This window comes from Pseudonaja textilis, chromosome 2 (genome assembly GCF_049901715.1).
Source record: "Pseudonaja textilis isolate UNSWEBS1 chromosome 2, rPseTex1.2, whole genome shotgun sequence".
NCBI classification, from domain to species: Eukaryota; Metazoa; Chordata; class Lepidosauria; order Squamata; family Elapidae; genus Pseudonaja; species Pseudonaja textilis.
Window position 1 is genome coordinate 236054024 of NC_141991.1, and position 24155 is coordinate 236078178.

At 41.2% G+C, this 24155-nt stretch overlaps 1 protein-coding gene across 1 annotated transcript in view; it reads left to right on the top strand.

The window, feature by feature from the left end:
• PLCXD3 (phosphatidylinositol specific phospholipase C X domain containing 3) overlaps positions 1-23347 on the top strand; it is a 90091-nt gene extending 66744 nt beyond the window's left edge. The window contains exon 3 of the mRNA XM_026714275.2: positions 23111-23347. Within this exon, the coding sequence (XP_026570060.1) occupies positions 23111-23267 (157 nt within the window). The 3' untranslated portion in view covers positions 23268-23347. The remainder of the gene's footprint in view (positions 1-23110) is intronic.
• Positions 23348-24155: the final 808 nt, after the last annotated feature.

Consider the following 24155-nt stretch of genomic DNA (forward strand, 5'->3'; position numbering starts at 1 on the left):
TTGCTACCTGTGAAACCCATCTCCCCAAACCATGAACCCAGGGCTCAAAAATAAGAATACCATTAACAAAAAACAAAAAAAACAGACAGAATTTCATAAGACCTCGGTGTTCTTGTCCGATATATTATGAAATATTAGCAAAAACATAAACATTTCGGGCAACAAAGCTCATTTCTAAAATGATTGGTTGGGAGGATCTGATACATGTAGATTTTCAATTCTTGAAGTCATTATGAATTGTATAATGTTATATAAAAGCTCAGAATTAGTTCAAGAATTAATATATTATTTATGGAGTAGGGCAGAAAAAAAGTAATAAGAAAGGCACCTACTAATTATTTGAAAGAAACGAAGGCCTAAGAAAGGCTTCTGCTAATTGTTTGAAATGAATTAAATTTCATTAAAGTGTCCTCTGCCTTTCAGCTCATGAAGCCATCAAGGTGACCTATAACAATTAAAGAACATAAAACATAGCAATTAAAGAACATAAAACGTAACAGTAAAATCAATGCAAGGTAAATCAGAATTAAACTAAGTGTACTTCAAATCATTTAGCAGTTAAAAGCTAGGCAGATTGGAGGGGGATGAAGGTTCTTTTTTCTTCTTCTTTTGCCACTTTTGTAATTATTGGAGAATGGTAGCCAAGCATGGCTTTCTGGGCAAAGCATTTCATGTCTTGAAAGCCACTCAGGAGAAGATCCTTTTCCATATACCCGTGATGGCAAGCCTATGGCACCTGTGCCAGAGATGGCACACAGAGCCCTCGCTCTGGGCACACAAGCTGTCATTCCAACTTGGCTCCGCAGTGCATGCACACGCGCCTCTCACCAGCCAGCTTGTCTTCAGGTCTCTGTCGCGCATGTGCGGGGGGTGGGGCGCTTGCATAAGGGTCGCGCAGGGGTCACACATGCATGCATGGGGGCAGGACGCATGCACAGGTTCCCATGCACACATGCACATGAATAGGGGCATGCACAGAGGGTATGTGCAGGGTGCATGTGCGCTTTGCATTTTGGGGGTGCATGTGCACGTGCTTTGGGCACTTTCTGCTGAAAAGATTAGCCATCACTGTCATATACTAAATAGCCAAGCGTCTGGCTTCTAAATGCCCCTCCTACTGAACTCCATCATCAAGTTCACAATGGGAGAGAGATTATCTTACATATTCAGGCCATCTGGGTTTTTAAAAAAACAACATGAACTACTTGAGTTATGTCTGGCAAGTGGTTAGCCAGCACAAAGGTTTCAGAGCCCTCCTATGATCCCTATACTTTGAACTGGTTAGTCAATTTAATTCAAGTGGAACTAGAGTCCTAAGACAAAGACATTACCTAAAGATGGAATGCTTTTGCCTATATCAGGGGTCACCAATCTTTTGGACCTCAGGGACCACCAAATTCATAATTTTAAATCCCGGGGACCATTAATATGAATTTTGACTGACAGTGGCTTGCTGACGTTGGGGAGAGAGAGAGAGAGAGAGGGAGAGAGGGAGAGAGAGAGAGAGAGAGATCTTATCTAGCCTCTCTCTCTCCCCCTCCCTCCCTCCTTCTCTCTCTCTCTCTCTCTCTCTCTCACACACACACACACACACACACACACACACAGAGGCAGGGGTGGGATTCAAATTTCTTAACAACTGGTTCTGTGGGCGTGGCCTAATTTGTGGGTATGGCTTAGTGGTCATGTGACTGGCTGGGCATGGCTTGTATGTAAATATTATAAATATTGATATAAATATTGATATATTTTTTTATGAAAAAGAGCAACTTTTACCTAAAATCAGGCAAAGCAGGCAGGCAGATTGAGTTGCTCACAGAATCACAGATTCATTCAGAGATCTATCTTTCTGCCATTGGCTAGCTGAGTCTGTCACATAAAATTTGCTTGCAAGCAAACTCATAAAATTAACTCACAACACACCATGTATGTAAAGATTGAATTTTTTTAATAAAAAATGAGCAACTTTTACCCACAATCAGACAAAGCAGGCAGGCAGATCACTTAGAGATCTGTGTTTCTGCCATCGGCTCGCTGAGTCGGCATTGCTTCAGTTCTAAGGAAGGTCCGTCTCTGCTTAAAAGCAGAGTCAAAGATCTAAAGATTAGCTAGAAAGCAACAAATACAATGATTTCCTGCTTCCTAGCTAATCTAAATCTCCTGTCACAGCAGAACAACTGATGGTCGGAAAAAGGAAAAACAGCAACTTAGCAAGCAAGTTTGCCAGGTAAGGAGTGAGTGAGTGGGGAGGGAGGGCCATGTGGGCGGCGCAGCCTTGTGTTCTTGTGCAGCTTGGATTAATTGCTTTGGGGGGGTGCCCCTGGGGGTGACATTTCTCTGTGGACCACCAAAATTTTCTCATAGATCATCAGTGGGCCGCAACCCACCAGTTGGCAACTGCTGGCCTATATAACATCCTTAATCTAAAGTCTTAGAAATAACTGTAGTAAAACAATGTAATAAACCATAGTTCGCCTGACCGACTCAAGGTTGACTCACCCTTCCATCCTTCCCAAGTTGGTAAAATGAGGACCTAGGTTGTTGAGGGCCATATGCTGACTCTGTAAACCGCTTATAGGGGGCTATAAAGCACTATGAAGTAGCATATAAGGCTAAGTGGTAGAGCTATTGCTTAATTAACAAGTTCCATACTGTGTTGCGTAAGATGCAGATGGATGAATTCACAGCAGTCTTTCTGACATAGGGAAAAGGACACTGATTTATTCTACAAAGAACCTGAAGGCAGGACAAGAACCAATGGGTGGAAGCTGATCAGAGGGAGGTTCAAACGGGAAATCAGGAGGCATTTCCTGATAGTAAGAACATTACTCAGTGGGACAGCTTGCCTCTTGAAGCTGTGGATGTTTCATTGCTGAAGGTTTTCAAGAAAAGGTTGGACATTCATTTGCCTTGGGCAGAGGGTTAGACAAGAAGATCTCCAGCATCCCTTCCAACTCTATGATTCTGGGATTCTACAAACTGTAATGAATGGTTTAAGAGCGTATAACTAGGTACAGAAAAGAATATTTTGGCTTAGCATAGTATGCAAACCTTATCATTGTCTGATTGGCTGATATACAGTGTTTATCACAGAGATGGAGAATCTGTGACACTGTACGTTACTGCACAAGGAAGCCTTGAAAAATTCCCATTTCCATGAGACTGGTAAGCAGAAGAATGGAATTTAAAATGAATGAATGAATCAATGCTTTATTGGTCAAGTGTGATTAGACACACAAGGAATTTGTCTTGGTCTCAGTGTACATAAAAAGAAAAGATACATTTGTCAAGAATCATCAGGTACAACACTTAATAATAGTCATAGGGTACAAATAGGCAATCAAATCATACTAGGAAACAGTCAATATAAATCATAAGGATATAAGCGACAAAGTTACAGTCATACAGTCACAAGTGGGAGGGGATGGGTGATAAGAGCGATAAGAAGATTAATAGTGATAGTAATGCAGACTTAGTAAATAGTTGGACACAGTATTGAGGGAATTACTTGTTTAGCAGAATACGGTGATATGTAGCCAGGTGCTGCTGTAACTCATCGCCCACTTAAGAGTCTGTAGGCTTCAAGTCTGAACAAGCCTTCTTATCAAGGCCAGAAATTGGCTAATTTAACTATATTTCGTAAGTTGCTTGGCTAAAATTATATCCTAGTCAGGAAACTACTTGCATATATTTAGGGCATCTTAGCTTTGCATACAGCTTTAATAATAGCGAAGGATGGGCAAGGCAATTAATGCCAATTCATATAAAGCCAGAAAGCTAGCATAGTGGGCATTGATTTGTCATAAGTCTCTTATCCATGCAGACTTTCCATTAAACACACACACACACACACACACACACACACACACCAATGCTACTACAGATAGAATATCAACCACAAATATACACAGGCCATCAGGCGTAATGTCAGCAGGCACGTTATTAAAATAATCTTCTAACTTTGCTTCATTGCATTCGCGTCTCACATACAGAGTTGCTGATACGATACCTCCAGGCTGGCTGTTCTGGTCTCATTTTTTCCTTCCAATGAAAAACAAACAATATGAAGGCTCATTGAAGTTTTGAGAGGCTAAACCCATTCAAATGAAACCAAAGCACTGTTTCATTTTTTCCCCATGGAAAGAAACTGTTTTATTTCAAGCAGTAGCACGAAATCCAATAACTTCCTTATTGTTCTGATTGGTTTTTGTTGTTTCTTTAAGAGCTATTAGTTTTGTTATAGGTAGTCCTTGACTTACAACCCACAAGTGCGCTCAAACATTCTGCTATAAAGTAAGAAAGTTAAGTGAGTTTTACCCCACTTTACCACCTTTCGTGCTGCTGTTGTTAAGAGAATCACTGCAGCTGTTAAGTTAGTAACACGTTTGTCAAATGAACCTGGTTTCCCCATTGACTTTGATTGTCAAAAGGTAATCACATTATCCTGGGACACTGCAACCCTCCTAAATATGAGTCACTTGCCAATGGTCATAAGTCACTTTTTTCTGTGTCATTATAGCTTTGAACAGTCACTAAGCAAACTGTTGTAAGTTGAGGACTACCTGTATTTTGTTGTCTTTATTGTATTGGACAAGACAATGACAGTGATGATCTTGCCTATACAGACAGATATCTTGATTCTTGGACTGAAATATACAGAGCTGTTATTGTAACATGCTGTTCTCCAATCTTCTTGATTGACCTGTTAGAATAATGAAGATGTATACCAATGGACAAGGGACACGGTGGCTCAGTGGCTAAGATGCTGAGCTTGTCGATCAGAAAGGTCAGCAGTTCGGTGGTTCGAATCCCTAGTGCCATGTAATGGAGTGAGTTACCATTACTTGTCCCAGCTTCTGCCAACCTAGCAGTTCGAAAGCACATAAAAATGCAAGTAGAAAAATAGGGACCACTTTGGTGGGAAGGTAACAGCGCTCTGTGCACCTTCGGCATTCAGTCATGCCAGCCACATTACCACGAAGATGTCTTTGGACAGTGCTGACTCTTCGGCTTTGTAAGGGAGATGAGCATCGCTCCCTAGAGCCAGAAACGACTAGCATGTATGTGTGAGGGGAACCTTTACTTATATACCAATGGACAGGTTTAAAATGATCGAAGGATCACTCAATAGATTTTGACCCTTGGTGGGATTTAAACATTGTAGAGTTGTCGAAACAAGAGTTCTGGTAGCTAAGCAACTGTCACGTAGAATATATTGCTGCTTGATAAAGTGGCTTTAAAGAGTGAAGCAAAACTGATTGGGAAGAGCAATTTAGAGCCTTGGAGGTCTGCCAGGCCAGTTCTTTTGTTTACGAAGCCTTAGAGCTTAATCCAAGACAGAGGCCTTGCCTTCCATCCCTGTAAAGCAATTAACAGTAATGTATAGTGTAAAGCTTTAACTATCCAAAACAACACAAGCTGGAAACCACCAATATGAGTTCACAGTAGACCTTTGATACGGATCATCCTCAATCTACAAAAGTTCATTTAGTAACCGTTCAATAACACTAGCAATAGCACCAGTGGTGGGATTCAATTTTTTTTTTACTACCGGTTCTTTGGGTGTGGCTTGGTGGGCATGGCAGGGGAAGGATACTGTAAAATCTCCAGTCAGAGGTGGTATTTGCCAGTATTCAAAATTTCCACTACCGGTTCTCCAGAACTGGTCAGAACCTGCTGAATACCACCTCTGAATAGCACTTAGACTTATATACCGCTTTAAAGTGCTTTACAGTCCTCTCTAAGCAGTTAACAGAGTCAGCATACTGTCCCTGATGATTTTGGATCCTCATTTTACCCACCTCGGAAGGAGGGAAGGCTGAGTTAACCTTGAGCCTGGTGGGATTCGATCTGCCAAATTGTAGGCAGCCGACAGTCAGCAGAAGTAACCTGCAATACAAGTTACAACAACACTGGAAAAAGTGATGTATGACAATTGTTCACAATTATGACCCTTGTAGCATCCCCATGATCATGTGATCAAAATTCAGATGCTCATAGTTATGACTGTTGCTGGTTCCCAATGTCATTTGATCAGCTTTTGCAATCTTTTGATGAGCAAAGTCAATGGGGAAGCTAGATTTACTTAACAACTGTGGCAAGAAAGATCATAAAATGCGGGCAAAACTCAATTAACAAATCTCTCTCTTAACAACACAAATAACGTTGCTCAATTGTGATAATAAATTGAGGACTATCTGTATGGGATTTCCTGTGGAGGTAGTGGTGGGAGCTGTGCCTAGTTTCACTAGTTGGCTAATCACTAATCAACACTGGATACTAAGAGAACATTGTGCATTGTGTGGCAAAGGGAACACCTGAAAGTGTCTGGTACAGATAGTAGGTGAGTTTACTGATTGTGATCTTGCATGCACATGAGAGGCCAAAAGCATCTTGATTTGCAAGGGGCAATTGAAATCAGAGAATGGGTCTTGCTGGAAGAAATATCCTTCTGGGTTCAGTTCCAAGTGGGGAAAAAGACACTGGAATCATGGAAGTTGCTTGGAAAAGAGGTTTAATGGTGGACGGGACCACATGCCTTGGAGATCCTGGGTGAAAAGGGCGATCACATGCTTCAAGTGAAGAAAGAACAAGGGCCGAAATGCTGAGAAATGCCTCTGTTGGGCCCTACCTTAGTGTTTCCTGTTCCCGTGTAAGAAATGTATCCCATTGGCTGTCAGTCTCAAAGAGGGCAGTCTGTCTTAGCTAACTTTGTAGGCTTTGTCTGTGTCCCAGGCTTGTTTGAGTGCTGGCTGATGTAATCTTCCCAGGTGCGATGTGGTGAGATGCATAGAGGGCTAATCCAGGGGTGGGATTCAAATTTTCTTGCTACCGGTTCTGTGGGTGTGGCTTGGTGGGCATGGCAGGGGAAGGATACAGTAAAATCTCTATTCCCACCCCATTCCAGGGGGAAGGTTACTGCAAATCCCATTCCCTCCCCATCCCACTAACCTGCTTTCCAGCTCCGTTCTCCTGTGCAGGGCAACCAAAAAAGACCCAGCTGATCAGATGGGACTCAGGAAGCAGAGAATAGATGGGGGCGGGGCCAGTCAGAGGTGGTATTTGCCAGTTCTCCGAACTACTCAAAATTTCTGCTACCAGTTCTCTCCAGAACTGGTCAGAACCTGCTGAATACCTACCTCTGGGCTAATCCTACCTTTTGTTATGAAGAATAAACTGGCCCAGGCCTTAATGGCCCATTGACAAAGGTAGGAGAGGGCTGCGTTTCTGCCTCTCTCTGAGTTTGTACTTCCCTTTTAAGGGAAATATTTTGCCTTTTTTGTATATCCTAAAATATCTCATTTTCCTAGGAGAGGAATGGGTGCTTACTTCCTACAATCTCTTCAAGCTTGAGACCCACCCTCTTGCGCATTAGCTGGGAATGTTCAGGTATTAATTAAATCAAGTTTCTAATTGGATGTGATTTAGTTGCAAGGGGTCCAAAGCATGTCATGCTAATGTATTTGGTTCCGTAACAATAATAAAGAGCACATGTGATTTCATATGTGAGATTACTCATATTTTATTAAAAAAAAATCTTAGAATGAGAACATATTAAATGATGAATGCTATGAATGAAGGGTCTCTCTAAAGGCAATTTCCATGAAAGTGCAGTGACCCAGTATACCTAGCATAATTAAGAGAAATCATGACTCACGCTAAAATCTGAATTGCAACACAGATTTTTAAAAAATATACTGCAAGGCATTAAAGACCTGTGCTGTAGGTCTTCCTGAAATTCAGCCAGGCCAGTGAAATTAGAGGCATGCGTGATCTTACACTGTTTATAAGAATTTGGTTGAATTATTTTCTGCTTGCCCTATTAATACCGTACGGTTGAAACAGTGGACTGTCCATGTATAGCCGTATAACAAGAACAAGTGGATTAGTTTTTCTTCATAAAAGTACGCTGGACATTAGTAACCATAATCCCCATATAGACTGGAGAGAGAAAGAGAGGGAGGGAGGGAGGGAAGGAGGAGGGGAGAGAAAGAGAGAGAATGAGAGGGAGAGGGGGAGGGAAAGGGAGAGGGAGGAAGAGAGAGTGAATGAGAAAATGAGAGGGAGAGAGGGAAAAGAGGGGGAGAGAGGGAGAGAGAATGAGAAGGGGAGGAAGAGTGGGGAGGAGAGAGGGAGGGAGGGAGAGAGAAAGAAGTAGCAACAGGTTCCAGTCTAGTTAAGAATTGGTTATTGCAGAGGTGATGGAATGAAATCTCCATCTGAGGCTAATGTAATTCTGCAAAACATGGTTCTTCGTTTTTCCTCTATTGCTCCTTTATGAATTTTCCCATTGCTCAGTAACATATGTTGCATTGGTCCCTGAGCTATCGAATTTTGGTTTCCTGAATTTCCACAGCAGCACTCCATTTCACTGCCACATGGTTTAACCCTATTACTTTATCTCCTAGGTCCAGTGATTCATTAAATATTCTGTCAAATAGGATGCCTCCAACCACCCAGAGATATTTCAATGTGTTACTACTGTAGTTCTCAGAATATAGAAAGTGCTCTGCTTGTATTATGGCTTTGTGTAAGTAAAGCATATGTAAAACAAATGCTATATACGGAAAGGTAATTCAGAACTAAATTACCTCCTCCAGCCATGACCTTGGCTAAGATCTTAATTTAAAGTTATTTGAGTGTAGTCTATGCTTTGTTATGCACCTATGACAGGATTTAATGATGGGAATTTAGACTCAAGATTCAAGAACCTAATCTACTTTTTTGCATTTAATGGAAGTGGAGGAAACTAGGGAGGATAAATGAAGGATAAATCAGACACACATGTTTCTCAGTCAGCTTCCCACTGAACTAGCAAAACAACAGTCTACGACATCAAGGTCCAAATTTATCTTTTTCTTTGAAATAATTTAATTAAAAAAATTAAAAAAGAAATGAGTCAGTAGGAAAAAATGAAATAAAATTTCCTGGACAGCACTGATTAATAAACTGATATTTTGTATTATACCATTTTGTCCAGCCTGAAACTCAGAAATTTGCAGTCAACATCCAATTTAAAAGTCTTTTCCAAAGTCACCTGTTCAAGTTCAATAATAGTTGCTTCCTTCCTTCCTTCCTTCCTTCCTTCCTTCCTTCCTTCCTTCCTTCCTTCCTTCCTTCCTTCCTTCCTTCCTTCCTTCCTTCTCTCCAGGGGTGGGATTCAAATTTTTTAACAACTGATTCTGTGGGTGTGTCTAGGTGGGCATAGTCATGTGACTGGGTGGGCATGGCTTTTGGGGGGGTAGGACCCCCCCCCCCGGTTTTGGGGGCTTTCTGGGCCTCAGGGAACCCTCCTGGGTGAAGCAGTAAGACAGGCGGGGAATCCAAGCACAGCTGATCATAAGGACAGCTGATAGTCGGGAAGAGAAAAAAAAGAAATACCGTAAGGAGTGACTGGGCAGGGAAGAACCCAGTCAGTGATGTCAGGCATGCGCACGATGTTGTGCATGCATGATAAGGACTGAATGGGTGGGGTGGGGTGGGAGGAAAGGGGCAGGGCCAGCCAGAGGCAAGATTTGTCGGTTTTCTGAATTGTATAGAACCGGTCCGAACTGGTAGAATCGCACCCCTGCTTCTCTCCCTCCTTCCCTTTTCCTCCCTCCTTCCCTTTTCCTCCCTCCTTCCCTTTTCCTTCCTTCCTGCCTGCCTCCTTCCCTTTCCCCACTCCTTCCCTTTTCCTTCCTTCCTTCCTTCCTTCCTTCCTTCCTTCCTTCCTTCCTTCCTTCCTTCCTTCCTTTCCTTCCTTCCTCCCTCCCTCCCTTTCCTTCCTTCCTTCCTTCCTCCCTCTCCTTCCTTCCTTCCTTCCTTCCTTCCTTCCTTCCTTCCTTCCTTCCCTCCCTCCCTCCCTCCTCCCAGAACAGGTTTGGAGAGAGGGAATAAAGTGTTAAAAAGAGAACAAAGATAAAGGAAGCGATAGTAATGGAATAGATGGCCACATTTCACGTGGAGCCTTAAGGGATACATCAGATAATGAAAGTTCTCATAGCATGTGTCCTACAACTATAATTTTTAGGATTGCAAATCAAGCTTGTTGCTACTATAACCATAGTTGTCTCCACAGTAGAGAACCCAACACAGTTCAGATGATATCAAATCAATATGCCATTACAAACACAGCCCTGTTCCAAAGGTCTGGTTGAATTGAATACTTTATTTGGTCAAATGTGACACAAGGAATTTGTCTCCAATGTGGAAGCTCTTAGTGTACATGCAAAGCAACATAATAATGATGATCATCATCATGCCAATATGATTCCCATCTCTGATACCTATCTTGGTCCAAATAAATACAAGAAACAGAATCCTTGCCTCTCATTACTGTGTCTCCTTCAGGGAATCAATAAGCCTATGCAGAGTTCAAAAATAATTTGGGGAGAAAAAACCAAGTCTTTTCCCTGTTTTCCCTGTTAAAGCAACCTATCTTTCTTCAAACTTCTGCTCAAGTCTGAAAGAAAAAGAAAGAGCAGCAACTTTATCAGTTGCAATAACTTTAATAACTTAGCTCCTTAAAACAACTGCACCTGTTTTCAGAAATGGCTGTCGTGTTGCCTATTGGGTAAGATCCAAAGGGCATCTCCAAGTCATCTTCCAATCTTGATGAGCTCTATCAGCAAATGATCCCAGTTTGTCCTTATCTCCACCTCTTAGGATGTAAAATACAAACAGCCAGCAAAGAGGCTTTTCTTGTGGCATTTCTACTGGAGCAGAGACTAAATCACTCAAACAAGCCAAGTAGAGCAAGTGCTAAGACACCATACCGTGAACCTCTCACTGATAAGGGTGATTGCTTGGTAGTCCAGGCACTGATAGGAGCTATAGGGTTTTTCACACTTGACATGCAAATTCAGAATCTTTAGTTTGAGGGCTTTAGTGCTTCACTGCCCTGTCCTTGAAAGGTGGAACAGGATTTTTCTTGTCAGTTAAGAAGGTTATGAATCTCAAAGAAAGGAAAAGGTTTCAGTAAGCTCACCCTTACTTGATGTCCTTTGAGGCTGCCTGACAGCACATCTGTCAGCCTTGGAAGCCATTTTCTCTTAGAAGCTTCAAGGCTGCCACATTTAGTGCCTGGGAATTTGGGAGGGGGGATTTCATAGTGAGGTAGAAGATTAGAGATAACAACATTCTTTCTCAGAGAGTCAAGGGCATGTTGCCCTGGACCTGGAGGGGAGTATCTGGAAGGATGTCTTCAGTTGCAATTTGATTGGACCATGTGATAGACTGATGGGTGCAAGGGATGGATCTTTGAATTTCTTTTGGGAAGGGAAAACCTGGAATTCTCAGATTTGGATTTTCCCAGATGTGCCAATATGACAACTCTAATAAAATGGAACTTTGAGGTATTGTTTGTTTTGGAGTTTATTGGTTTAGAGTTGGTTAGTTGGAATGCTGACAACATAATGAAGACCTTTGCAGTCAAATGTCCAGGAAGTACAACAGCATTTCGTGACTAGGAAGCTTTCATATCTCATTCAACTATTGATACATTTTGGGCTTATGCAGAAACTAGTAGTCCCCCCCGCCGCCCGTGCTATTGTGTATTGCAAGATCAATATTGCAAGATCTGTAACCCGAAGGGGAAGATCTACAGCACAGACTCCCTCAAACAAATAGTTTTCTTTTCAAAATCTTTAGCTTTCATCCATTCCAGTATCCATCTACCTTTTTTACTTAACAGAGAAATAATGCAAGTGACTGGCATCCTGTTTATTTGGAAGAAATAAACTCACTATTTTCCCCAGTTCTGTGGATTCCAAGGTAATCAAAGTATTTTTTAATGATTTGAAAAAAGAAATAAACAGGAGAACACTCATTCTTGTCTTACATTTGGATTGACCAGAATTAAATTCTCATAGAGTTTAACATTAAATTCAAAAGTGAAATGTTATCTTTATCTTAATTTTTCCTCTTGTTTAGAACAGCATTCTGTTACTATGATTTCCATTGTCAGTCATTTAAAAAAAGTAATTAAAGAGTTCCCTTCCAAACTGTTGGCGTAGGAATCAATTTGTCTACCACCCATCACTGACCAATTTGAACTACTGGATAAATTATGGAATATTTCTCTTCCTCAGATACTGGGAAGTTTTTTTTTTATTCCAGCTCTGTTAGCAATGTAAGTCACCTAACAGTTATTTGGGTTGGAAATATATAAACTAGGATAGACATTTTAATACTATGCCTTTAAGAGAATGCTAAAACTGTAATTGGGTGTGATTCTGCAAATGGCCATAAGATGGAGCCAGAAACCTGGGTTGTTTAGTCTCAGTGAGTATCTGTTCCTTCTGTTGGAGAGTGTTGCCGTTCCTCCTAATGACTGTTACTGATCGTTGATGTAAGTCTGTTACTGAACTGTTTTTTGATACTGGACTTTGATATTTGGATTATCCCTGAACTGAACACTGACTGCTTTACCTGTGAGTGACTTGGACTGCTTGTTTGGACTTTGTTTAAACATTTATTGGAAGTAAAAACCTACATTTGCTGTACAGTGTATCTGTGTGCTGTGTGTGTGTTATTCTTCACTACTCTCACTATGTTTCCCTGTATGCGCTCATTCTCCTAATGGAGAATTACCTCAACAAGCTCCATGCTTCTTTGCACATTTCCAATTCAAAATCATCTAAAGTTACCTATGGGGGATTAGAGATGGAGCCAGGGCCAGATGTGAATGTGCAATGCCCATATAGCATTGAAAATCCCCCATGCTTAAGTTCTGCTGGGAGAAGAAAGCTAGATAAGGTGCATTGAAGCCCAGCAGACAGTTATGGGACTACTAGCTCAGCTCTTAGAGACACCACAGTTGGAAAGCTTTCTTGCTTTTGTAGAAAGTTGGATCCCCAGCCCACTGACCAACTAAATGGTAAGATGGAGTATTTAAGTCAGGCAAGAGTTTGTGTGTGAGTTAGACACAGATAAGAAAATGTCAAGGATCAAAACTGTGTTAGCACTGGTAAAGGCCAAGTGTTATGCGGCAACCTTTCAAAATACTGACATACGCTATGTCTCAGCATCTCTGGGGAACCTTTTGGAAACAATAACTGAGCAATTTCAAGTTCAAAGACTCCGGAGAATCTAGTGCCATTCAGTTCTTCAGATTAGAGTAATGGGGATGCTAACCTCATTAATATTCCCCCAAAAAAGAACCCAAAGCAAAGCAAATGTGGAACATTCCTTTCATTGAAGAGACATTGAATATTATTGAAGCAGCAGCAGATTTTGTGTTTGAGTCATCCTGGTCTGATGGAGCGACTGAATATTAATCATGGCAATGTCAAAAGTAAGCACCTTCAGCTATTTATCATTACACTTTCCAGGAGAGGCAGAAAGCCAATACCAGAAATGCAGAACAGCTCTCCTCAATAGGGTGCTAAGCTCCAGTCCCCATCATCCCCAAGCAGCAGAGCTGTTGGCTTGAATGTTGGGTATTATACTGATTTGTATTCTAGCTCATTTGAAGGTTGGAGCTCAGTTGTGGAAGAGACTGAAGGAAAATTATCGGTCCCATTAAATGAGAATGTAACCAAGCAAACCAAGAACACAAAGGTGCTCAAAAGACAAAATATATTCTCTGAGAAAACGTAATTTTTTTAAAAAGGATGCAATTCAATTATTTTTCCTCCCACACGGACTGGTTTTTTCAAAGAAGACCTGAACTTTCTGAATATTTTTATTTTATTACAAATGTTTCTGTGTTGGTTAGGTGGTGCAACTTGAAGAAATGTGCCAGAAACATTGCTTGAAGATTGTGTACCATCAAGTCATTGTCGATTCCTAGCAACTACAGAGATGGATTTTTACATTAAAACAATTCAAATGAGCCAAATGAGCAACAAGATTGCGAAGCCAGTATTAATTATTAATACAATCAACTTAAATTTAACATAATCATAATGTTAGAACTCATAACATCTCATGATATCTTATGGTGTATGCATTTTATTGCCAGGCTGGCTGTTGTGTTGGTGTATGTCAGCAGCTCAGGTATGGTCTTGAGGTGCAACCTCCACTGCTTTTATGGAAGATGAGCTGCCCTGGCTGCTAGCCATGACTCTTGTGGAGCAGATGGAGGCAATATTCTCATTGGCCAACCAACTATATAGGTTTGGAGATCTTGAGCCTGAGGAGGGGGAGTTTCTGGAGACAATATTGTGGGAGAGAGGGGGATGCGGAGAGAGGAGGACAGCTGCTACCACCTTGTGCTAGTTGTGTGCTTTGCTGCCAAGTGGTGACGGTCTGCCATGAACTCAGGGAAAGGTGGATGGGAGGGGGAAATGCTTGGGGGAAAGTGAAAGTAATTTCTGTATCTCCCCAAGATGCTTCTTTCAGGTCACCCTGAAAAAGACAGCTGCATACCAACCTAAAATTTGAAGTGTCCATTCTAAAAACATCTTGCTTGAACCTGATTGGTCACGGGGGAGGGAGAGTTAATGATAGGAGGCAGTTAAAGGAGGGAAAAGTTGAGCTGAAGAGATTTTGGCACACAATTGTCAGTTCTGGCTATGCATTACTGGAATACATCTGATTTGTGATAAAATTATACTTTTCTCAACAATGGAAACAAGTATTTCTATTTAGAGGTTTAAATGCTGGCAGGTCTAACAGTATATGGGGGGAATAACACATTGCTATGTTTGAACCAAGTGCAGGAAAGCAGAAGTCCAGGCAGTTCAGATGAATATAGGTTTATTATATGCTAATGCTCTCTACAAGAATCTAAATTACTAATGGTCAAAGCAAATTGGCAGATGATAAGAGTCAAAGTGAACTGGACTTAGATCTCTTGTGGGCCTGAAGGGAGATTGATGATGCATTTGACCCCTCCCTCAAGCTCAGCTTGGTCATCTCCTACATCTATGTTGCCTAAGGTATCAAAAGAGATAGAGAGCTTTTAAAGAGACTGCATGGAAAATTGGTGTCTGGAGAGAGACATCTGACCATTGGATGGGATAGTTACCATTTACTGGTCCCAGAGAGAGAAGAGTATGAACAGGGGTGGGATTCTACCAGTTCGCACCTATTCGCTAGAACCGGTTGTTAACATTCTAAGCAGTTTGGAGAACCGGTTGTTAGAAGAAATTACTGGCCTAATCCTGTCAGGAAGGCAGGAAGGAAACATTCTGGTGTTGCTTACAGAAACTGCCTCTCCATTAACCCTCATTACATTCTTGGCAGGACTAGACTTCCTGTCTCAGGAACTTCTCTGGAGTTTTTTTAACTCCTTTGCTGGTACTTTGCTTGTGTGGAGTGACCTTTCAAAGTTACAATGGTGACTTATGACTGTTTTTCACACTTATGACTGTTGCAGCATCCTCAGTCATGAGAGGCCAGGCAAGGAGATGCGTGCCTTGATGTGAGTGATGTTGAATTGGCTACGCCCAGCCAGTAATATGACCATGAAGCCGTGTTCACCCAGTCACATGAACATCAAGCCCACCAACTAAGCCACGCCCACAGAACCGGTTGTTAAAAAATTTGAATCCCACCCTTGAGTATGAAGATGTGCATTGGAGACTTCTCTAGAAGAAGAGAAGTGAAGATTGAGCCACAGAATATAGTTCACCCAAAACCAAAGACCGATGGGGACAAAAGGAGGTAACTGCCTGTAGAACAATGCCTTAGGTTCTCAGAGGGGCCCCAGACTGGAAGACCAGGAAGAAGATCCAGATCCACCAACCCTGGAATGTCAATATAGAGGCATAGCTAAGAAAGTTCCAAAATCCTAGGATGAGAAGCTTTAAGCAGACTTTTAGTAGCCCAGCCAATTCCCTTCCTAGCCTTCTCTCCTAGTGAAACACTGAAGAAGAAGGAGGAGGAGGAGGAAGAGAAGGAGGAGGAGGAAGGAATATCAAGGAGGAACTTGGTGACTATGCAATGGAGTAGATAGTGGCTAGTAAATAGCCTGAGGAGAAAAGTAGAAAAAGTTAGAAATTGGAAATACCGCTAAATAGTTTGGGTTTTTCGCTATTAATTCCTGTAAATTCTGAAAAAGCCTCCACCATCAATGTTTCTGGGAAACAACTGTTGTCCTTAAAGACAGATTCTCCCACCCAGCTATTAAAGAACCTTCAGTCATGCTGTGAGAGAAATTCAGCAGTCAGTCATCTGAATTCAAGAATATCTCCCATTCTTACTCCCAGGCTCTAAATGCGTGTTTTTAAAAGGTTCTTGAATACAGGTTAATAATCACTTGCTCGGCAATCACTTTCAGACTTATGATGGTGCTGAACAAATAGTAGTTACAATCAATCTTTAGAATGCCAGTTGTTTCACTGTCCCCTCGATCACCTGATTACAATTTCCACTGTGAAAGTAAAGTCAGTAGGGAAGCTGGCAGGAAGTTGGGGGTCTTGTCAGGTCCTTGCAGGATGAAGGCAATTCCAGCAGTGCTAAGCTGCAGAGTTATGGGATGCGGTGCTTTATAATTGTGTTGCTTAGCAGTGCTAATTCCAGTCCTAGCTGCCGTGTTAACTGAGAACTACCTGTACTTGGACTGAGGGTGTAGAACTTAGATCTGGTTGAAAGGCATTGCACAGGATGGGAGCTCCTACAGGAAATGTTTGCCTTTGAATCTCTTTTCATAGCACTTCACCTGGAGGAGGGACAATCATCAAGCAGTCTCCACAGGCACACCTGTGAATAAATGAATAAAGGTGTGGAAGTAAATGCTCAGGATCTGGAACAAATTTATCTATCAATCCATCTAACTGCATAGTGTTGCAGTGGTAGGGAACTGTTGTAGAAGTTCCTTGGATTAATTTCTGCTTTGAATAAATGCTTTGAAATGTCTAAACATCTCCTGGCTTGTATTGAACAACACGTAGCAGTTATTTGAGCAGTAGTACAAGGCAGCTTCCTACAATCTTTTTGAAAGAAAAGCCAGAAATGATCTGACAGTGAATATAATTGTCACATCTCTCTCTCTCTCTGGAGGACTGGAATAAAAGCAGGTTGGCTTCAGAAGTAAAGGAAGAGAAAAAAATTTATTTCTATGAAACAAACAAGTTGCTTTAAAAGCAAAAAATATTCCAGTTTTTTAAAAAAAATTGACACAGAAAGAGAGAGAATGGCAAAATGAATGCTATCAGACGTAAGAAGGGACCAAATCCACATTCCATATATTTCTGCACTGATGCCATAATGTAAAAATAGAGCATAGTAGCTATAACATCGTATGGAAGACAATAATAAACTTTTGGTTAAATTCCATCTTATGGGCTTGAATTTTGCCAGAGAAGATGTTGCAATAAAGATTCGGTGACGAAAAGAAATTTAAAACGCAAACTTTTTAAATAAATCTTGTCCTGTGTTACAGTGGGATTCAATTTTTTTTTACTACTGGTTCTGTGGGTATGGCTTGGTGGGTGTGGTATGGCTTGGTGGGCGTGGCAGGGGAAGGATACCGTAAAATCTCCATTCCCACCCCACTCCAGGGGAAGGATACTGCAAAATCTCCATTCCCTCCTCAACCCACTAACCTGCTTTCCAGTTCCATTCTCCTATGCAGGGCAACAAAAAAAGACCCAGTTGATCAGCTGGGACTCAGGAGGCAGAGAATAGATGGGGGTGGGGCCAGTCAGAGGTGGTATTTGCCGGTTCTCCAAACTACTCAAAATTTCTGCTACTGGTTCTCCAGAACTGGTCAAAACCTGCTGAATACCACCTCTGTTTATATGGCTACTCATCTCACAACAGCAACTCTGGGTGGCTAACAGAAAATTAAAACTCAGTACATACACACACACACACACACACACACTCAGTCAGTCAAAGAAAACAATTATTACACATAATCTCCATCTCAGGGGGCCCATTAACCTCCCAACCCCAGGAAAACAAGTATGTTTTTAAGGCTTTCTGAGAAAGCAAAATCAGAGCCAAATGGATCTCAGGGGGATGGTATTGCAAAGGGCAGTTCTGGGTCACCTAGATCTCAGGGGCCCTGATGTTCAGAGGGCAGATGCTACAACAGAAAACACAAGCTTTATAGGCCCTGCCGAATGACCTAGGAAAGTCTGGCCAAAGAAGGAGTGCCTGGCCCAGTCTACTCCCTGTGCTATTATTATGGGGATAAACCAAACCAACCTGAGCTCTCCAGTGGTGGATTCAATTTTTTTTACTACCAGTTCTTTACCTCTTGGTGGGTGTGATGTTGCTTGGTAGCTAGGGCAGGGGAAGGATACTGCAAAATCCCATTCCCTACCCACCCCACTAACCTGCCTTCCAGCTCTGTTTTCCTATGCAGGGCAACAAAAGAAGACCCAGCCGATCAGCTGGGACTTGGGAGACAGAGAATAGATGGGGTCAGGACCAGTCAGAGGTGGTATTTGCCGGTTCGCTGAACTATTCCAAGTTTCTACTACCAGTTCTCCAGAATGGTCAGAACCTGCTGAATACCACATCTGGAGCTCCCCCTATAAACTATCTTAAGCTCGGGAAGAAAAGACATGATATAAATCCAATAAATACTTCCCCCCAAAAAACCATTTTCATCTCAGTCTTTTGTTTAACTACATAGCAACACATATTGTAAATGACCCTACCCAATATCTCAAAAACTGAAGCAAGGTTAGCTGTTTTTATGATGGGAGAGCACCAAGTCAAGAAAATCTAGGTTTATACATTTGTCGGGGAAGTAGAAAAAACAACATCCCAGAAGAAAGCTGCGATGAATCATTTGTGTTGCCAGAAAGGTCCATGAGCCTTCTGGGCATTAGGTTTTACTGAGGGAATGGACCTCATTCCATTTCTCAGTCTAGAGATGTTCCAAAATATAATCATTAAAATATAGGCAGTCCCTGCCTGTTAGCTTCCAATTTAAAGATATCAGACATGAAGAAAAGGGATGAAGAGGGAACGGAAGGGAAGGGAAGGGATGGGAAGGGAAGGGAAAGGTTGTTTTAGGCACTAATTTTTTCAAGTTGAATAATAATTTACCCTAGACTTTGGGAACTTTGGGGCATAAATGGGTTGGGATGGGATGGAGTTCTTACCAGGACCAACTGGAATAGAAACTGTTTAATGAAGCAAGAAACTTGAGGAGCTGTCCTTATACTAGAGCAATTTGAATGGTTTTTCTTCTCTTTTCACTTTTCTGTAGCCTGCAGAAGTGTATTGCAGAGGGGGAGGAGGTAAAAAAAATTCCTACAGCACCTCAAGTGCAATAACACCTCTTTTATATATATATGTGCTGTCTGCATAAAAAGGGCAGGACTTCACTCCCAATGCCACACTTGCCATTTGCAGATTTTGTCTTCCTCCAATAGACCCTACTCAGTTACGATCAGGGAGCTGTAGCTTCTTGGTCACAAAATCCGGTTTTGGCATTGGCAGCATGAAGAACCGTTTTTAGGAACAATATACATAATTGGAAAAAAACACATGGATGTGCTTGTTAGCAAATCCACTTCCCGCAGATTAGCATCTTTGCAACTAGGAGATTTATGGTCCAGAAGGACTTATCTATAATTCAACAGTTTACAATTCGCTGGATAAAATTTGGAAGCACATTCAATCAGGTGGTGCAGTTTAATTTTTTGAGAGGGAATAAATGTTTTAATTATAACTAAAATTGGAAGCCCACTATAGGATTGAGTACAGAGAAGCTGACTAGGAATTAGGAGTTAGGATTTGTACCATAATCTGATATAGAAACTCTTTCAGTTCCCGACTGTTTTCAAATGTCTTACCTCTCTGTGATGCAGTCAGACAATTAAGAGCAATTTGAAATCAAATCCAACCTCTTGGATTTTTATTTTATTTATTTATCTTGTCAAGTGATTATAAGATAACAGGTATAAGCATAGTTATGAATACATGAAATGGATACATACAGTATAAGAAAAATGAAAAAGAAACAATAGGACAGGGACAGTAGGCATGTTGGTGCACTTATGAACGCCCCCTACAGACCTCTTAGGAAAGGGGTGAGGTCAATAGTAGAAAGTCTAAGGTTAAAGTTTTTGGGGTTTGGGGAAGAAACCACAGAGTCAGGTAGAGTATTCCAGACATCGACCACTCTGTTGCTGAAGTATTTCTTGCAATCAAGTTTGGTGCGATTAACCTTGAGTTTGTATTTATTGTGTCCTCTTGTATTGTTATGGTTGAAGCTGAAGTATTCATTGACAGGTAGGACACATAATTTTATGTACTATACTTAGATGAGACCAAAGGTGGCGTAGTTCTAGGTTTTCTAGGTCTAGAATTTCAAGTCTGGTGGCATAAGGTATTCTGCAACCTTTATCCCTACTCTTCCTACTTTTGGGGTAATGCAGGTAGTCTTCAACTTATGACCACAATTGAGCCCAACATTTCTGTTCCTAAGTCACACAGTTGTTAAGTGAATTTCACCCCATTTTATGACCTTTCTTGCCACAGTTTTAGGTGAACCACTGCGTTATTAAGTTAGTAACATGGTTATTAAGTGAATCTGGCTTCCCATTGATTTTGCTTGTCAGAAGGTCCCAAAAGGGGATCCCATGACTCTGGGACCCCGCAACTGTCATAAATATGGCTCAGTTGCCAGGCATCTGAAATTTTGATCACATGACCATGGGGATACTGCAACGGTTGTAAATGTGAAAAACAGGTCTAAGTCACTTTTTTCAGTGCCGTTGTAACTTTGAAAGGTCACTAAATGAACTGTTGTAACACAAGGACTACCTGTAATACTAAATATCTAACCTAGGGGTGTCAAACTCGTGTTATCATGGTGGCATCACGTGATGTATTGTGACTTTTCCCCCCTTTGCCAAACTGGGCGTGGGCATGGCCAGCATGTGACATATCTGGCTCACAGGCCACGAGTTTGACAGCCCTGATCTAACCTTTTAGGTCTGGTCTCTTCATTCAGGAAAATCATGATTAGCCAAGCTTATCAACTACATCTCACACCCTCTTTATTTAATTTATATCTGTAAGCTAGAATATATGTGGGTTTAGAATGTAGCTGTTCTAACTTTCCAGGAGCATTCAAGCATGTGGGTAGCTGCTACACAGCAGGGTCTCTGTTTTCCTGACTGAAATACTTAATGGGGGCCATTATGAGGATTGAGGCATGCAGAGATTGGAAATTATAAGGAAGGATAAACAACTGGTCTTTTGCCACCAAAAAGCCACCTTCGCCCAGAGGGAAAACACCAAATCTGGCTTCTTCCATCACTGAGATCATTATAGGGAATATTTCCTTGAGATCTGTTATTCAAGAAAGCTAGTTATTGTTTGTTTGGATTCTGCCTTTATTATTTTTACAAATACTGTAACTGAAGACTGGGAACATATCCAGGTGGCTGCTACCAGTTCTCCACGGTTCACATGAACTGATAGCTAATTTTATCATTTTTAATTACCTATTCAGCAAACCGGTAAATCCCACCCCTGGCTGGCCCCTCCCAACCCGCCCCTCCCCTCCTAGGAGTCACCACCTGTCCTGTTGTGGATGCTAGGTAAGTACAGGGCCTTCCTGGAGCTCGGGAAGGGCAAAAAACAGGCCTCCCAGAAGGCCTCTGGAGCCCGGGGGAGGCCATTTTCACCCTCACAGAGGCTTGAGGAAAGCTTCCGGAGCCTGGGGAGGGTGAAAAATGGGCTTCTGCAGGGCCTCTGGGGCCCGGGGGAGGCCATTTTCTCCCTCCCAGAGACTAGAGGAAAGCCTCCGGAGCCCAGGGAGGGTGAAAACATGCCCCCCCCCATGGTGCAGGAGGCCGACTAGGCCACACCCACCATGGCCATGCCCTCCTAGCAACTGGGCAGAGAAACGATTGCTGAAATTTTTGAAGCCCATCCATGAACATATCCAACATATATCTTCCTCCTTCTATCTTACCCACAACCACAATCCTGTGAGGTGGGTTGGACTGAGAGAGAGTGATTGGCCCAAGGTCACCCAGCTGGTTTTCATGACTAAGGCAAGACCAGAATTTATGGACTCTTGCCTTTAGCCTGATGTTTTATTACATTATATTCTTTTCTGTGAACTTTGTCTTAAGGTCAGTGTTAAATGAAGAACATATTAGGCATGCAATGTAATTCACTTTTATGCAGTGAAAGATGGATTTTTCTGCTTTTTTTATTTTTCTACTGTATCTGTTGACAACAATTGCTGTTATTATTATTTTATTTTGGGCCAATTTTGATAATTTTGTACAGAAAGAAGTAAACAAAAGGCTTGTTGGGTGTGAGAAGGAAATATAGTGGTTTTGCATATTTGTGCCATGCTCTAGAGTTCTCTGAAAAGTATACTTGGTAATTCCAGTATGGTTTTGTCTCTATCATCCTCCAGCACAACCAAAGATTGCAACTTTTTGGCTCTCTTTTAGATTTCCTGCAGCTTGCTAAGTAATCCAGCCCAAAGAATGATTCATTTAATTCATGACTAGTGGACAACAAGCCAAGACATACTTCATTCATTTTTGTTTTCTCTGCCTTTGACATTAAACAAAACTCATTTCACCATATTTCTTATCTTAACTTATGTCAACATCGAATTGCAGTTATTTTTAAATGCAGCTCTATAAAAAATTCTGGGTTCTTAATACAATTTGGTGAATGTGTTTTGAATTCAATTTTGTCCAGTATAGATATGTTTGAAAATAGCTGTATTTGTGCTGAAAATTAATTTCATTCCACTTAAATATTAATAAAGTTGATGCTTGCTTCATAACAGATAACAGAATTGGAAAGTTGGAGGTCTTTTAGTCCAACCCCCTCATTCTAGACAAGCTTCTTCTTAACAGCCTCCAGTGATGGAGCCTCCACAACTTTTGAAGTCAAGCCATGCCACTGGTTGGTTGTTCTTACTGTTAGGAAATTTCTCCTTAGTTCTAGGTTGATGCTGTCCTTGATTAGTTTCCATCCATTGTTTCTTGTCTTGCCTTCTGATGCTTTGGAGAATAGGTTGATCCCCTCTTCTTTGTTATAGCCCCTCAAATATTGGGACACTGCTATCATGTCACCCTAGTCCTTCTTTTCACTAGACTAGACATACCCAATTTAGCAGAATTAAAAGATGAGAATAGAAGAGGCGGAAATGGATAGCAAATAATGTATTTGTTTTTCTGTTACAGAGTCCAGGACTTGCGTTTTGCTTGATAATAATGATTACCTGTTTTCTTTCCAGAGCTCTCCCTACCATGATGCAGTGGGTCCAGGCTCAGACACCAGGTGAAAGTGGTATCAACATTGTCACCGCAGACTTTGTAGAACTTGGCGACTTTATCAGCACAATCATAAAACTCAACCAAGGCTTGGATGAAGGTGAAACTGATACAACCTGATAGTACTGTAATGTGTCACAACATGCGCCACAGTTGAACTTTTTTTCCAGTTGTGTTAGGTTAGGTTGTAATCTTGTAACCACAGATTTTGCAAGCACATGCTGAACATTATCATTTTCTTTTGAAAGTGTCGAGGAATTGGACAGAATAGGCAAAAAGGGGACATTTTTATAAGTTGTAATAATTTCCTGACATTGATGCAATTGTATTTCTTGAAACCTAGTCAGGATTTATTATTTAAGTTATCATAATTCAGAAAGCCATTAATAAATATTCTGCCAGCAACCAATGTGCTTTTGGCCATACATATGATTGTTGCTAAGCTTGATTCATAACTGGCAGCCATTTACTGTCTTTTATGCAATAAATTCCCATTGCTATTAGGAATTTTGCTAATGGATGAGAACTGTGTATTATCATATCAAGGTGTAGCATCTGCCAGTGTACTCCATTAATTAATGTTGAATTAATTGGTGGCATTAGCTTGGTTCTACTCAAGTGGAAGGGATAGGGCATCAATATTAAAGACGAATACCAATTTAACAAGTTGTTTTAGTTCCACTGTCTATTATGTGCACATTTTCTGGAAATTCAGAACACATTGAAAATGTTTTTTTTCATTTTTAATTTTTTTTTAAAGGAACATTACATTGTTAATCTAATTTTGTCTTCTTGCAACCGATGGACAGTCTGCCATTGATTATTGGGTAAAAAGGAATAGAAAACCTTGGACAGTGGCATTAGAGTGACACTATAGAATGGCATTACTGTTATTAGAGAGTGGCCTATTTTTCCCTTTTACTGCATAATTAATCTTTTGAATTACATTTAAATATATTTTGTTGAGTTATTAAACTAAATCATGATTACTTATGGATCAGTGATCAC